The 17047-nt window shown below is 39.2% G+C and overlaps 1 protein-coding gene across 2 annotated transcripts in view; it reads left to right on the forward strand.

The window, feature by feature from the left end:
• BCO2 (beta-carotene oxygenase 2) overlaps window positions 1–16820 on the forward strand; it is a 47357-nt gene extending 30537 nt beyond the window's left edge. For both annotated transcript variants that reach the window (XM_022559190.2, XM_089915540.1), the window contains 6 exons: window positions 697–857; window positions 2002–2169; window positions 11979–12116; window positions 12712–12894; window positions 13374–13484; window positions 14982–16820. In XM_022559190.2, coding sequence (XP_022414898.2) covers window positions 697–857; window positions 2002–2169; window positions 11979–12116; window positions 12712–12894; window positions 13374–13484; window positions 14982–15095 — 875 coding nt within the window. In that variant the 3' untranslated portion in view covers window positions 15096–16820. The remainder of the gene's footprint in view (window positions 1–696; window positions 858–2001; window positions 2170–11978; window positions 12117–12711; window positions 12895–13373; window positions 13485–14981) is intronic.
• The last annotated feature ends 227 nt before the right edge of the window (window positions 16821–17047 follow it).

Consider the following 17047-nt stretch of genomic DNA (forward strand, 5'->3'; position numbering starts at 1 on the left):
AATGGACCACTCTGGTGGAGGAAATTGATAATGTGGAGGCTGTGCGTGTTTAGGGACAGGTGGTATATGGGGAATCTCTGTACCTTCCCCTCAATTTTGTTGTGAGCCTAAAACTGCTCCAAAATATAAAGTCTTAATTAAAACAATATGACCATAAAAAATTGACAGAATTCAATATTTTAGGTAACTTTAAAGACCACAAATAATAATCATACAGGAAAGACTTTGATTATATTTTGGGGGAGGCAATTCATATTCCATGTAGATTGCTTCAGCTTTTTCTCAGAATATTTATCTTCTGCATCCTAAACTTTTATAGCCAATCTGCTCCTGGATTGTTACCTCCAGTATAAATAGCAAAAGGATTAAGGAATACAGGTCCAGATCATAAATGACACTTTAATATAATGCTTCTTTGTTCCTAAACCAAAACAATTTGAAAAGAAAGAAAGAAAGAAAAAGACAAAAAGCAAGTTGAGGGCATTCAACCCCAGCTATTCTAAGCAGTTCCTGTTTTTATGTAGGAACAGAAAATAAATATAGCAAAGCTGGGAAATGATGAAGAATTATTTCTGACTGGTATTTGTTTAGGTCAGCAGTAATGTGTCCAAGCCTTCAGACAAGTCCCCAAACTGTCACATTTCAGACAACTCTAGTTTGCCAAATAACATTTTATTGTTTGCTTGAACCTTTTAGGAATGACAAGGAACTACATTGTCTTCACTGAACAGCCTCTAAAGATGAATCTGTGGAAAATCATCACTTCTAAAATTCGGGGAAAGGCATTTTCAGATGGAATAAGCTGGGAACCCCAGTATAATACACGGTTTCATGTGGTGGATAAGCACACTGGTCAGGTGGAGAATTTTGAGTGTATTTATTGTGAAAATGATTGGACATGAAGGCAAATTTTCATGTGATTGACTTTTGCCTTCACTGGGCATTACTTACATAAGACACTCTTAATCAAGGATATTACCTTCTTCCATAAGTAGGGCTAGTTATTTATTAATTAGTACAGTGGATTTTGCATATTAGAAAATTGTAGGAAATGGTTTTATCCTTTAAATTATCTGATTCAATTAAAATGACATCTAGGAAATCCTTTTAGCATTTTAGCATGGATTTTTCCATATAGTATTTGCTAAAGAGGATATTGTTCATGCAGAGGTCTTCTGTAACTTTTGCAGTGATATTTTTATTAGCTGCTTCTATGATTTCTTGATATGTAAATATGATAGTCCTACCAAAGTCTAAAGCATATTAGTTAAATATCTTTCTATATACTCCTGATTAATAGCACTATTGTATTTGTCTACTTTTAAACCTCTCTAAAGAACTAGTATCCTAAATTTACTGTACCCTAATTTCATTACCAAAAAATCCCATTTTAGTAATGAGTGCATTTTTCAAAGGATTAGTCACTTAATTTATCATAAATTCTTTTTTTTTTTTTTTTTTTTTTGCGGTACGCGGGCCTCTCACTGTTGTGGCCTCTCCCGTTGAGGAGCACAGGCTCCAGACGTGCAGGCCCAGCGGCCATGGCTCATGGGCCTAGCTGCTCCGCGGCATGTGGGATCTTCCCAGACCGGGGCATGAACCCGTGTCCCCTGCATCGGCAGGCAGACTCTCAACCACTGCGCCACCAGGGAAGCCCAATCATAAATTCTTAATAGAAGTATTTTCTATTTAACCACCTAGTTAAGAGCCTAAGATTTATTTATCCTTTAAAATATTGGGCCATATTTCGTGAGAACTTTAAAGTTAGTTGAAACAGTTGATTGGTCTATATCAAATAGCCCCAGTTCATTGATTAATATGAGATGAGATGATTTTAAATCAAAGCATATTTGCTTCCACATTCCAAATTCTGGTTTTTATACCTACCAAGCCTGTCACTTAAAGAGGGGGAAATCTTCTTAATTTGAGCTTTGCGGATCTGTACCCTAAAGGTAATAAAATAAAATATCTATTTTTCACTGTTTGTGTTTTCCCCTGCAGCTTCTTCCAGGGATGTACTACAGTAAACCTTTTGTTACTTTTCACCAAATCAATGCCTTTGAGGACCAGGGCTGTGTCATAATTGATTTGTGCTGTCAGGATGATGGAAGAAGCCTAGAAGTTTACCAACTACAGAATCTTAGGAAAACTGGGAAAGAGCTTGATCAGGTAAAATTCTTTGCTTTGTCATGAGTTGTCAAAATATTTTTGATCTAGCCAAGTTCTGGCTTTGGGTTTGGAATTAGCTGTTTCTCTTGCCTCTTTTGTAAATAAGGAGGGAGAATGGTTTTAAAGCATTGAAGATACAGCTTTGTAATTTATTTATTTAATATTTCAAAATAATTTGAAGTATGTATTTACATAATACCTAATAAATAAAAAGTATGTTAAAGAAAGCCGAGAAATATGTTTTGAAGCACTTGTGATTAGTTCCTTATTACACTTGGGCACTAAACATACTTACATTTCCTGGAAGGAATAGTAAAATGGACTATAATATTTATTCTTTGATTAAAAAAAGTGTATCAGTTCATCTAGCTTGAAGGGATTTACTTTTTCCTGATAACCAGTTCAAGGCAGAATTTTTCCTTGGATTATGTAATGTAAATTGTTTTCTGCTATAGTTTTATTTTAATTAATTAATTAATTTTTGGCTGCGTTGGGTCTTTGTTGCTGCGTGTGGGCTTTCTCTAGTTGCGGCGAGCAGGGGCTACTCTTCGTTATGGTGCGCGGGCTTCTCACTGCGGTGGCTTCTCTTGTTGTGGAGCATGGGCTCTAGGCGCGCGGACTTCAATAGTTGTGGCTTGCGGGCTTAGTTGCTCCGTGGCATGTGGGATCTTCCCAGACCAGGGATCGAACCCATGTCCCCTGCTTTGGCAGACAGATTCTTAACCACTGTGCCACCAGAGAAGTCCAGAGTTGCAATTTTCTGATTCTGTTTATGACCTTACTCAAAGTTTTGTGTTCTTCCGCCTTTTTGTTTCAGGTAGAAGAGCTCCTTTCAACCTTTCTTGAAAGGCAGGTTTAGTGGTGCTGAACTCTCTTAGCTTTTGTTTGTCTGGGAATGCCTTTGTTTCTCCTTCATATCTGAAGGATAACTTTGCTGGATAGAATATTCTTGGGTGACAGTTTTTATCTTTCAATATCTTGAGTAAGTCATTCTATTCTCTTTTGACCTGTAGAGTTTCTGCTGAGAAATCTGCCAGTAACCTAATGAGGGCTCCTTTGTAGGTTACTATCTTTTTTTCCCCTGGCTGTCTTTAAAATTTTTTCTTTGTCATTGACTTTTGACAGTTTTAACATAATGTATCTTGGAGAAGGTCTTTTTGCATTCAGATAATTAGCTGTTATCTTTGCTTCAGAGACTTGGATATCCAGTTGTCCAGGTTTGGGAAGTTCTCAGCTATTATTTCTTTAAATAAACTCTCTGCTCCTTTCTCCCACTCTTCTTCTGGGATACCCATTATCCTTATGTTACCCTTCCTAATAGAGTTGGATAATTCTTGTAGAAATTCTTTCATTTGTTTAGATCTTAGTTCCCTCTCCTCTTCTGTCTAACTATCTTCAAGCTTGTTAGTTCTCTCTTCCATATGGTCTGCTCTATTTCCAGTGCTTTCTAACGTGTTCTTCATCTCATTTACTGAATTCTTCAGCTCCAGAATTTCTGGTTGGTTATTTTTCATAGTTTCAATCTCTTTGGTAAGGTATTTCTTCTGTTCATTTGTTTTATTTCTGAGCTCATTGAACTGCCTTTCTGAGTTTTCTTGTAGCTCATCAAGTTTCTTCAGGACAGCTATTTTGAATTCTCTACTGGTTAGATTGCAATATTCCATGAGTTTAGGTTTGATTTCTGGAGATTTGTCTTTTTCTTTTTGTGATACTGTGTTACCATGTTTTTTTTTATGGTGCTTAATGAGTTGATGTAGCCAGCACGTTTGAAGTAGCAAACACCTTTCTTATTTAGGTAAAGCTTTTTTTTTTTTTTTTTAATAGATGCTAGCATTTCAACAGGTTAGTTATTAGAGGCCTTTCTTTTGTTCATAAGTAGGTGGCACAAGTTTTTGGTTTCTCTTACTTGAGCTGCCTGTGGCTATATTTGAAAATCAGCACTTTCCACCCTCTACCACCTCTGTGAGAGGTGTTGCCTGGTGCCCTCCCTCTCATACCTTATGCCTCCAGGGTCACTGGTGCTTTGCTGCTGCCAGTGTCACTGCTGCTGCTGATGTTGCTGCCTCGGGCATCGGGGTGATGGGGACGTCTGTCATGTTGGGGTTGCCTGTGTTGCAGGCACTGCTGCTGTTGGGGTAGGGTGGTAGTGGGGGTAGCCAGGGTGGCTGGGGCCTCTGCTGTGTCTGGAGTTGTTGGGTTCCCAGGCCCCACAGCTGTGGATAGGGGCCTGGGTCGTGGCCACCTCCATGGCTGGAGGGGTCACAGGCCCCGCTGCCACTGTTGCTTGATTCCCTGCGGCTGTGCGTGCTGCTGCAGCCAGGAGGCCGGAGTCATGTGTGCTGCCTCCCCTGCTCTTACTGGGTTCTCTGGGGCTGCAGGCTCAGCTACTGTAGCTGGGAGTCGGGATTATAAGCACCACCTCTGCTTTCCTCTCAGTTCTGCCTCTTCAGTGTGCTCCAGTCCACCCACCTTTAGATGTACAAATGTGTGGAACTCTCTAGCCTTCCAATGTGTCGAGCAGATGAACCTTTCTTGAGCTAACATTATGTTATTGGTTGTAGACTGAAGGGGAGAGACAAAGGGAGCGTATCATGCACTATGGCGCTGATGTGCTTATTTACTAATAATTTTTCTCATGAATGGATGTTGCATTTTATCAAATTTTTTTTTGCACTGTTGAGATAATGACATGACTTATCCTTTCTTCTACAAATGTGGTGAGATACACTGATTGATTTTAAAACGTTTATAATAGCCATTGATTGATTTTTGAATGTTAAACTAACCTTCTATTCCTGAAGTGAATCCCAGTTGGTTGCACTGTATTTTTAATATATTTCTGGATTTGCTTTGCTAATATCTTATTTAGCATTTTTTGGCATCAATTTCATGATTAAGATTGGCCTGTAATTTTTCTTTCTTATAATGTCCTTGTTAGTCTTTTTAAGATAGATTTAATTAATTAATTTTAATTTTTGGCTGTGTTGGGTCTTTGTTGCTGCGCATGGGCTTTCTCCAGTTGCAGCTAGCGGGGACTACTCTTCGTTGTAGTGCGCGGGCTTCTCATTGCAGGGGCTTCTCTTGTTGTGGAGCACAGGCTCCAGGAACGTGGGCTTCAGTAGTTGTGGCGCGTGGGCTTCATTAGTTGTGGTTCGCAGGCTCTAGAGCGCAGGCTCAGTAATTGTGGTGCACAGGTTTAGTTGCTCTGCGGCATGTGGGATCCTCTTGGACCAGGGCTCAAACCCATGTCCCCTGCATTGGCAGGCGGATTCTTAACCACTGCGCCTCAGGGAAGCCCCCTTGTTAGGTTTTGTTATTAAGGTTTCGCTGATCTCATACAGTGAGTAGGAAATTGTTCTCTTTTCTACTCTCTGCATGAAAAGTATAAGATTGGCGTTATTTCTTAAGTGTTTGGAATAATTCAACAGTAAGGTCATCTGGGCCTGTAAGTTTCTTTATAGGTAGATTTTAAATTATAAATTACATTTCTTTAATAGTATAGGGTTATTCTGATTCTCTATTTCTTATTGTGTCAGATTTGGTAAATAGTCTTTTTCTAACAAATTTATTAATGCCATCTAAAATTTCAAATTTGTTGACCAAATGTTATTCATGATATTCTATGTTTTAAAAAAATGTATGTAGGGTTAATTGATAGCCCCTGTTTTTATCCCTTATATGGTTATTTGTGCTGTCTTTTTTGTTCCTTTAGGCTTGCTAGGTTCTCATCAATTTAATGAGGCTTTTCAAAAGACCAACTTTTTGGCTTAGTTGATCTTTAATGTGTGTTTATTTTCAGTTTCATCAATTTATGCTATTATTTTCATTTCCTTTTCTACTTTCTTTGTACTTAATGTGTTCCTTTTCTAACTAAGGATATAAAACATAGTTTGTTATTTTTCTACCTTTCCCTCCTCAACATATATACCTTTGGGATGATAAATTTCTGTCTAGCAGAGCATCCCACAAGTTTTGATATGTTTTATTACTTTTCAGTTAAAGTATTTTCTAACTTTCACTGAGATTTCTTCTTTGAAAATTATTTTTAAACTTTCAGACAAATGGAAATCTTTCTAGTTATTTTTCCCATTGATTTCTAGCTTAATTTTACTGTATGATTTCAAGTTTATGAAATTTATTGAGATTTGCTTTATGGCCCAGAAAAGATTATTTTAAAAAAATGTTTTATGTGCATTTAAAATAATAAATTTTGGATGTAGTGTTTTATATATGTTGATTAGGTCATATTTTAAAATAATATTATTCAAATCTTCTTTATTCTTATTGATCTCTATCTATCAGTTATCATATAACATGAAATGTATATTAAAATCTTTTGCTTGGAGTATAGATTTTTCTGTTTCTCCTCATAGTTATGCTAATTTTAAATTTACATATGTTGGTGCTCTGTGTGCATACAAATTTAGAATTGTTTTACCTTCCCGGTTTATTGAATATTTATCTCTAAGTAATGCTTTTTGCCATGATGTTTGCGTGCTATAACTTTCCCATCCTTTTACTTTTAACCTTTCTAAATATGTACCATGTAAGCAACATACATTTACAAAATCCATTGTGCTAATTCTTTTTTTTTTTTTTGCGGTACGCGGGCCTCTCACTGTTGTGGCCTCTCCCGTTGTGGAGCACAGGCTCCGGACGCGCAGGCTCAGCGGCCATGGCTCACGGGCCCAGCTGCTCCGTGGCATGTGGGATCCTCCCAGACCAGGGCATGAACCCATGTCCCCTGCATCGGCAGGCGGACTCTCAACCGCTGCGCCACCAGGGAAGCCCCACTGTGCTAATTCTTGACTTTTGAATGGCACATTTAGTTAAACCAGTCATTAATATTTTGAGGTTTAAATATGCCATCTGACTATTTGCTTCCTATTTGTCTCACTAGTTCTTGTTTTCTCTCCTTTCTTGCCTTCTCTACATTAGTTGAGCATATTTTATTATTTCATTTCCACCTCCCCTCCCCCAAACATCACTCCACCCTCTGACCATTAGCTTGGTAGTTATACATTCTTTTAGTGGTTATTTGAGAAATCACAATATGCATCCTTGATTTAACACAGTATATTATAAATCAGTTCTTTTAATTCTTTCCAGACAATGCAAGGACTCTGGAACACTTTAACTTCATTTACTCTACTCCTGATTTATATGCTACTGTTCTTATATATTTTAATTCTCTCTCTATATTAACCCTTATAAGGCATTATTATTAATGTTGTTTTATGTAGTCATAATTACCCATACTACCCATTTACCCACATCTGTACCTTCTCTTGCTCTTAATTCCTTCTAGCCTCTCTGAGCATCCATGTGGAATCATTTTCTTTCTGACTGAAGAACACCTTTTAGTATTTTCTTTAGTTCAGATATGCTGGTGATGAAATCTCTGTTTTTGCTTGTCAGAAAAATGTCTTTATTTTACCTTCTTTCTTGAAGGATGTTTCCACTGGATAAAGAATCTAGGTTGTTATTTTCTTTTGACACTTTAAAGGTATCATTTCATTGTCTTCTGATTTCTGTTAAGAAATCAGCTGTCAGTCTAAAGCTTTGCTCCTTTGAAGTTGAACTACCACCCCCCCGCAAAGATTTTCTCTTTGGTTTTCTGTAGTTAGTACTATGATATTTTTTAGTATGAGTTTCTTTTGATTTATTTTTACTATGTTTTTCCTTAAGGATTCTTTTTTTTTTTTTGTGGTATGCGGGCGTCTCACTGTTGTGGCCTCTCCCATTGCGGAGCACAGGCTCCGGACGTGCAGGCTCAGTGGCCATGGTTCACGGGCCCAGCCGCTCCGTGGCATGTAGGATCCTCCCGGACCGGGGCATGAACCCGTGTCCCCCGCATTGGCAGGCAGACTCTCAACCAGTGCGCCACCAGGAAAGCCCCCTTAAGGATTCTTGAATCAGTGGTTTGATGTCTTTCATTAGTTTTGAAAAATTTCGCCTATTATTTCTTCAAATATTGTATCTGGTAAGTCTTTTCTCTCTTTTCTTTCTGGGATTACGGTACACATATGCTACGCCTTTTCACTCTAACCCTCTGTTGCTTATGTTCTTTTTAGTATCTTCTATCCTTTGGTCTAAGTATCTTGCTTTGGGTATTTTCTTCCTATCTATCTTACAGTTCAAACATTCTTCTTCTTCTTTTTTTTTTTTTTTTTTTTTTTTTGCGGTACGCGGGCCTCTCACTGCTGTGGCCTCTCCCATTGTGGAGTACAGGCTCCAGATGCTCAGGCTTAGCGGCCATGGCTCATGGGCCCAGCCGCTCCGCGGCACGTGGGATCTTCCCAGACCAGGGCACGAACCCGTATCCCCTGCATCGGCAGGCGGACTCTCAACCACTGCCCCACCAGGGAAGCCCCAAACATTCTTCTTCAGCTGTGTATATTCTGCTGTTAAACCTAGGCACTATGTTCCTAAACTCATTGCATTTTTCAGTTCTAGAATTTTGATTCCCTTCTCTTTTTTAATTTTAGTTCTCTAAATTTTAGTTCTCAATCCCAATTTAAAATAATTTCCTCCAACATATTCAGAATAGTTAAAGTCTGATAACTCTATTATCTGGATCACTTGTGGTTCTGTTTCTATCATTTGTTGTTTATCTTCTTGTTGTTTTTTAAATCATGCTCTCTTTTCGTCTCATGTGCTGACTAATTTTTATTCTATACAGAATACTGTGTTTGAAAAATTGTAGGAGGGATATTTTGAGACTCTGTTATCTTCCTCTAGGGAAGATTTTCATTTGCTTCTGGCAGATGGCTAGGGTACATTATCAATTGAAGATATTCTTAATCTAGTTATAGGGATTGAGAAAATTTGAAACATGATACAGTTGCTGCAAGAGCTGGACTATTTTTGTTTATTTTTACTTCTAGGGTACAGCCTAAGGGATCCTGACCCAAAGAGCTAGAGGTTTATCAAGGCTTCCCCTTCTTGGAGACTTTGAACTACAACTTTTATTTTTCTGGCTCCTCAAAACTATCAAAATCTCTTCTCAGTAGGGCCAAGTGATGGGGGAGTTGGTATGGCAATATCCTTATAAAAGGGTAACATGAAGGAGCCTTGTGGTGATGGAACTGTTCTGTGTACCTTGAGTATGGTGGTGATCATATGAATTTACATGTGATAAAATTGCATAAAACTAAACACACATACACACACACACACATACAAACACAAATGAATGTGTATAAAATTGGTGAAATCTGAATAATGTTGGTGGATTATATCCATGTAAGTTTCCCTGTTGTAGTGTTGTTATGTAAGAGGTCATCATTGGTGAGACTGGATGAAGGATACATGGGATCTCTCTGCATTGTTTGTTTTTTTTAATGTGGTAAAATATACATAACACAAAAGTTACTATTTTAACTATTTTTAGGTGTATAATTCAGTGACATTAAATACATAAATGATGTTGTGCAACCAACATCACTATTCATTTCCAGAACTTTTTCATCATCCCAGACAGAAACTCTGTACCCATTAAATAACAGCTCCCTATCTCCTCCCTCTCCCCAGCTCTTGGTAGCCCTTATTCTACTTTCTGTTTCTATGAATTTGCCTTAGGTACCTCATATAAATGGAATCATACAAGATTTTTTCTTTTGTGTCTGGCTTATTTCATTTAGCATAATCTTTTCATGGGTTATCCATGTTGTAACATGTATCAGAATCTCATTCCTTTTAAAGGTTTAATAATATTCCTTGTATGTATATACTACCTTTTGTTTTTTCATCTGTTGGGGGACATTTGGGTTGTTTTCAGCTTTTGGCTATTATGAATAATGCTGTTATGAACACTGGTGTACAAGTATCTGTTTGAGTCCTTGTTTTCAATTCTTTTTTGGCATATACCTAGAAGTGGAACGGCTGGATCATATGATAATTCTATTATATCTAACTGTTTGAGGAACTGCCAAATTGTTTTTAACAGGAGATGCACCATTTTACATTCCCACCAGCAATGCACAAGGGTTCCACTTTCTTCACATTTGCACAAACACTTGTTTTCTGGATTTTTTTGTTTGTTTTGTTGTTTTGTTTTGTTTTTTGGTTTATAATAGCCATCCTAATGAGTGTGAAGTATTATCTTATTGTCGTTTTGATTTTCATTTCCCTAATGACTAATAATGTTGAGCATCTTTTCATGTACTTATTGGCTATTTGTATATGTTGGTGAAATGTCTAGTCTAGTCCTTTGCCCATTTTAAAATCAGTTGTTTGCTTTTCTGTATTATTTCTTACAGCTGCTTGTGGGTCTGCAATATATATCTCAAAATTAAAAAGTTTAATAAAAAATTCTTTTATATTTTCTCAGCCTTTCAGCTAAAAGCAGCTGATGTCCTTAGTGGAAAATTTGCCCCCAATGTGTAGTTTCTGTGGGTTTCCTTCTTCCAAATCTATGCCCCGTTGTTCTTCATTACCTTTTTTAAGCTCACCAGCGCCTTCACAAATAGCTGTTTTAAACATTTTTGTCCAGTCTTTCTATCCATTCTCAGGGAAACAGTTGATCCATATTGCCTAACTCACCATTATTGGCCCTCTCTTTTTGTTCATCTATGGGTTTGCAAAAGACAAAAATGTTTACATAAATTTAAAAGTAAATTTTTAAAAGCTAATTGTTTATGAAGCTTAAAAATAGCACTAAGTCTTTACTTAGTAAAAACATGTCTGCATGTTATGGAGATGATATGGGCTAGGTATATGGGGGAAAATGGCATAGTTTGTTCCCCATCTTACAATATTTCAAGAGAGGAAGATGTGCTTAAGCCATTCTTACTGTCATAAAAAGTACACTTATTTTATTAGGGTCTCCTGCTTAAGCATCATCTCTGCAGAGATGCTGTGTTGGGGGTCCCCCAAACCACTCTTTGTTTTGATGATTCACTAGGAGGGCTCATGGGTCCCAGAATAATCAGAAAAAAAGAAAGGTACATGGGATGAAGTCTGGAGGAAACCAGGTGCGTGCTTTCAAGAGCCCTCTCCCAGGATATGCTTGATTCCTCCAGCAACTCGTTGTGACAACACGTGTGAAATGTTGCCTGCCAGGGGAGCCCACCCAAGCTGGCGGTCCAGGGTGTTTGTTGGGGATCAACACATAACATATATGGCCCCTACATGAGTAACCTCAATTACTGAAGTTCTAGAGCCCCATAGAGAAGGCAGGTGTTCATTATGAATCACGTTGTTAGCATAAACTATAAGAACAAATTAGTACCGCGCGCCTCAAGGCCTCAGGCATGCGAACGTACTCTTATGAGACTGAACATTCAAAGAGCTCCGTTCCCAGGTGCTGGCCAAGGACCAGCCATGAAAACAGGGCTTTCCTGAGAATGTGCAGGGTTTGAGCAACCCAGGCCTGCTAAGTTAGCCCATTTCCACAGAGTTCTTCCTGGACCAAACCTGAGGAAGGGAGCACCCATTTTACTCTCTAGTCCCTCACCCTTCAGTGTGTTTCTTATTGGCACTTATCACTATCTGACTTTGAGCTATATAATCATTTATTTATTTGACACTACTTAAGTAACATATATGTCTTATCTATTATCATTCTTTCTCCACTGGAATATAAGGCCAGAGACTGTTTTGTTCACTGCTGTGTTCTCAGTGTCTGAAACAGAGCTTGGCCTATTGTAGGTACTCAGCGGATATTTGCTGAGTAAATGAATGAATGAAAATGATCATTTATGCAATTACTTAGAAATGCCAATAATACTGACTGGATCTCAGTTATTGGGACATGCTGTTCTATGAATGACAATTTTCTCAACAGTTTATTTCTCTCTCCTGAACAGGTCTATAATTCAGTAGCCAGATCTTTCCCTCGAAGGTTTGTTTTGCCCTTACATGTCAGTTTGAATGCCCCTGAGGGAAAGAACCTCAGCCCCTTGACCTATTCTTCAGCCAGGGCTGTGAAACAGGCTGATGGAAAGGTATGCTATGAATGGACATTAGACTAAGACTTTGATCCTCAATAGTGTTTCTTCATTCACTGGTAAAGTAGTGTGGCTATGTAGTGTGGCTGTTCTCCACAATGTTTGGTGCCCAGTAAGTTTTATAACATTCAGCTGAGCAGGGTAAGGTCATGGAGCATGGCTTGCAAAAGAGCCACAGAATTCTGGGTGGGAGTGAGCAGTGTATTTACCTATCCCTTTTGTGTTTTGAAACAAATATATGAAACCTTCTAATGGTTGTGGAATGTCTAAGTATTTGAGATAGGAATTGACCATCCCACCTTTTAGATAATTTGCACTTACATATCATTGTGTAGCTAACAATGTCTCAGCTTTAGTAGAATAAAAGCCCACTTCTACCTCCTATGCCCTTTGATAACTTAGTCACAAAACCAGATAATCTTTTATATGTTCATACACATGATGAAAAGAGGAACAATATTAAAAAATGACATAGAACCTCAGTTTTCAAGCCCTGTCACAAACTCTTATAGGGTGTTAGCCCCACGCTGACCTACACTGAAAAAAGTAAGAATTAAGCAATCACTACAGATCCTTTTGTGCCCTCATTTAGATTTTGTGCTTTTATGAAAATCTATATCCTGAGGACCTAGAAGAGGAAGGAGGTGTTGAATTTCCCCAGATCAACTATGGCCAATTCAGTGGCAAAAAGTATCAGTTCTTCTATGGCTGTGGCTTTCGGCATTTGGTGGGCGATTCTCTGATCAAGGTTGACGTGGTGAACAAGACACTGACGGTAATGAAATTCTCTTTCCTTTTCTGAACTCTTAAAAAACCTATTCTGCCCTTTGAATTAATTTGTTTTTTTTTAAGGTAGGTCTTGAGATTTTTTAATATTTAAGCAGCTCAGCCACTTACTTTTATTAAATCTGAGAACCATGGAATCACATAGATTAGGGGTATGTTCCCTCTAGGGAATCTAAATGAACCACAAGCCCAGAGAAACAATTCTATGCTTGATAGTATTTTGAGAGAAATCATGGGACACCTCTATTTCAAGTTGATGGGAAACTATAATTACACCAGTTGTGTTTGATGATAATGGAATCTGCAGCTGCAAAAGCTCCCTCTCCTATATTTAACTCAGTAAGCCTGATTCTTCTACTGTTGGACCATTGCACTGACAGTCAAATTCATGCTGGGACTGACAATAACTATAGAAAGCTTCCAGTTCATAACCAGTCTTTTATCAAATACTTTTTTGGGGACTTACAGGTTTGGAGAGAAGATGGCTTTTATCCCTCAGAACCTGTTTTTGTTCCAGTACCAGGAACCAGTGAAGAAGATGGTGGGGTTATTCTTTCTGTGGTGATCACTCCCAACCAGGTAAATGTATTTCCATCATCGTCAGAAAGAGAAATAGCACTGGGCCTTCTGAGGGTTATATTTAGTGATACTGTTGATGGTTTATATTGATTCCAATTTGGCACCTTCTCCCTTTTCTTCCTCTCATTATTTGGGTACCCTTTTATCATAATCAGTACTTTATTACTGTTTTAAAGTTCTATTTTAGAACCATAATAATAATTAACATTTGCATAGGAATTTATTTACAAACCTCTTTCATACATATTATCTTATTTAGTCATCAAAACAACTTTGTGGGGTACCATTTTACACGTAGAATTTGTAACTTAAGGAAGTTGAAAGAGACTTGCATCAGATCTCATAGTGGTAAAGCCAGTATTTAAATCCCAAACTTCTGAATTCTAGTCTAATATTTCATACCACCATCTGTGCTGCCAATTTAAATTGAGTGACCCAAGGGACTTCCCTCATGGTCCAGTGGGTAAGACTCTGTGCTCCCAATGCAGGGGACCCGGGTTCCATCCCTGGTCGGGGAACTAGATCCCGCATGCATGCTGCAACTAAAGAGTCTGCATGCCTCAGCGAAGACCCAGTGCAGGCAAAATAAATAAATATTTAAAAAAACCTAAAAACTAAAATAAAATAAATAGAGTGACCCAAAAATCTAACGTGATAGGCGCTGACCTAGTGTCTCAAAAAAGTTGATATCTTTTTTTAAAAAAAAAATTTATTTATTTATTTGGCTGCACTGGGTCTTAGTTGCAGCACATGGTATCTTTAGTTGCGGCATCCGGGCTCCTAGTTCCCTGACCAGGGATCGAACCTGGGCCCCCTGCACTGGGAGCATGGAGTCTTAAGCACTGGACCACCAGGGAAGTCCCAATAATGTTGATATATAACTTCTTGTCTAGGGCAGTCTTGTGGCAGTAGGTTCACTTTGAGTACCAGCTTTGATCAATTATTACTGGCTACCTGGGGTGTTGGATTCTGAGGCTTTTTAAGGTTTAGATGTGGAAAGTGCTGTGATCAATTAATAATGCCTGCCATGGGCTTAGGAGGACTTGGTCCTCATGCCAGGTACTTGCCACTCCTGTAATTAGACCAGGGCAAATCTCAGTCTGCCTTGCAATGCTACCTTTTGAACAGCTCCAAAGTAACACAAAATGGAGGCATTTCATTTTAGAAGAATTTTTATGTCTCTTAGGAGATTGAAAGGGGCAGGTAAAAAGATCCTTAAACCCAAAGAGATCCTATGAAGGTGATTGATATAGAGAACTTATTCTTTGCTCTAGATATGTACTTCTTCAGGTGTAATTTCCTTTTCTGTTCAGTTCAGCATTCTGCAAACATTTAGTGAATGAATAGGCAAGGCACTGTGCTAGATGCTGGGGGTGGACATGAAGATGAGTAATATGTAGTCTCTTAGGAATTTTACAGCCCACTGGAGGAAACAGACAGATTTTTTTGTAGAAAAAAAATAAGAGAGAATATTCAGTATTGGCTTTCCTTTTCTAGAATGAAAGAAATTTTCTCCTAGTCTTGGATGCCAAGAACTTTGAAGAACTGGGCCGAGCAGAGGTGCCTGTGCAAATGCCTTACGGGTTCCATGGCACCTTCGTGACCATCTGATGGAACATCCACAAGGCTTGGGAACTAGGTTTTAAATGAATGTGCTCTGTACAAAAGAGAGAGCAAAGGTGCACCTTACCTTCCAAACCATAGACACCTGGTTTTAAAATTTCTATTAAAAATGGAATTCATGAGATAATTATGGTTTTATATTTTCTTAGGGATCTTCCTTGAAAACATTAAGCAAGTGTTTATACAACCTTTTGAAGAGAGTTTTAAATTTATATTTACTGGATATATCTTATAGGTAATAAGACTACATGAAAGAAAAACTAGACCTGATTATCACCACCAGATAAGTGGGTAACAGAGGTTCCCACACTTGGGAGAGGAAATACAGATAACCATAGCTAGTAGAATACGAATATAGGTCTGCAAAGCCCCTTGTTTTTTCCATTACAGCCTGCCTGTTGCTACTGGTCCTAAGGTACTCACAGAGGATGTCATGCTTGGAGGCTCCTTCTAAACTGGCTATTTCTCTGCTGTCCAGAGCAGATGCCACTGCAGTTGAACCACCAAGTTCCACCTCCTACCCTGCCCCCAGCTCAGCCTTGGGAGGCTGTTGTTTTGAGGGATGTTGTTAAAATCAGGCATTTTTTCCTAATCTCCAGGTGTCTAGTTCTTCAGAGAACAATGAAAAGTTGGTAGTTCTTACCATACGACCCCGCAATTCCACTACTGGGCATATACCCTGAGAAAACCATAATTCAAAAAGAGTTGTGGGGCTTCCCTGGTGGCGCAGTGGTTGAGAGTCCGCCTGCCGATGCAGGGGACACGGGTTCGTGCCCCGGTCCGGGAAGATCCCACATGCCGCGGAGTGGCTGGGCCCGTGAGCCATGGCCGCTGAGCCTGCGCGTCCGGAGCCTGTGCTCCGCAACGGGAGAGGCCACAGCAGTGAGAGGCCCGCGAACCACACACACACAAAAGAAGAGTTGTGTACCAAAATGTTCATTGCAGCTCTATTTACAATAGCCAGGACATGGAAGCAACCTAAGTGTCCATCGACAGATGAATGGATAAAGAAGATGTGGCACACATATACAATGGAATGTTACTCAGCCATAAAAAGAAACGAAATTGAGTTATTTGTAGTGAGGTGGATGGACCTAGAGTCTGTCATACAGAGTGAAGTAAGTCAGAAAGAGAAAAACAAATACTGTATGCTAATATATATATATATATGGAATCTAAGAAAAAAAAAAGGTCATGAAGAACCTAGGGGTAAGACGGGAATAAAGACACAGACCTAATAGAGAATGGACTTGAGGATATGGGGAGGCGGAAGGGTAAGCTGTGACAAAGTGAGAGTGGCATGGACATACACACACTACCAAACGTAAAATAGATAACTAGTGGGAAGCAGCCGCATAGCACAGGGAGATCAGCTCGGTGCTTTGTGACCACCCAGAGGGGTGGGATAGGGAGGGTGGGAGGGAGGGAGACGCAAGAGGGAAGAGATATGGGAACATATGTATATGTATAACTGATTCACTTTGTTATAAAGCAGAAACTAACACACCATTGTAAAGCAATTATACTCCAATAAAGATGTTTAAAAAAAAAAAGTTGGTAGTTCTTCATTTAGTTGGGCAACAGGTGGCACTAGAGACCATATAATCTTTGCATGTCTAAACCGCGTTAGTTTTTTTTTTTTTTTTTTTGCGGTACGCGGGCCTCTCACTGTTGTGGCCTCTCCCGCTGCGGAGCACAGGCTCCGGATGCGCAGGCCCAGAGGCCATGGCTCACAGGCCCAGCCGCTCCGCGGCATATGGGATCCTCCCGGACCGAGGCACGAACCCGCGCCGCCTGCATCAGCAGGCGTACTCTCAACCACCGTGCCACCAGGGAAGCCCAACCCCGTTAGTTTTTACCAACAGCCCAAATCAGCCTAGATCTGTCATTTAAACCTCACGTCAAAATACCGTGTTCCCTTTTCCTTCAGTTATACTCCA

This window comes from Delphinapterus leucas, chromosome 7 (assembly GCF_059928025.1).
Source record: "Delphinapterus leucas isolate spDelLeu-1000000601 "Yukka" chromosome 7, BTC_Dleu_Yukka2, whole genome shotgun sequence".
Taxonomy (NCBI): domain Eukaryota; kingdom Metazoa; phylum Chordata; class Mammalia; order Artiodactyla; family Monodontidae; genus Delphinapterus; species Delphinapterus leucas.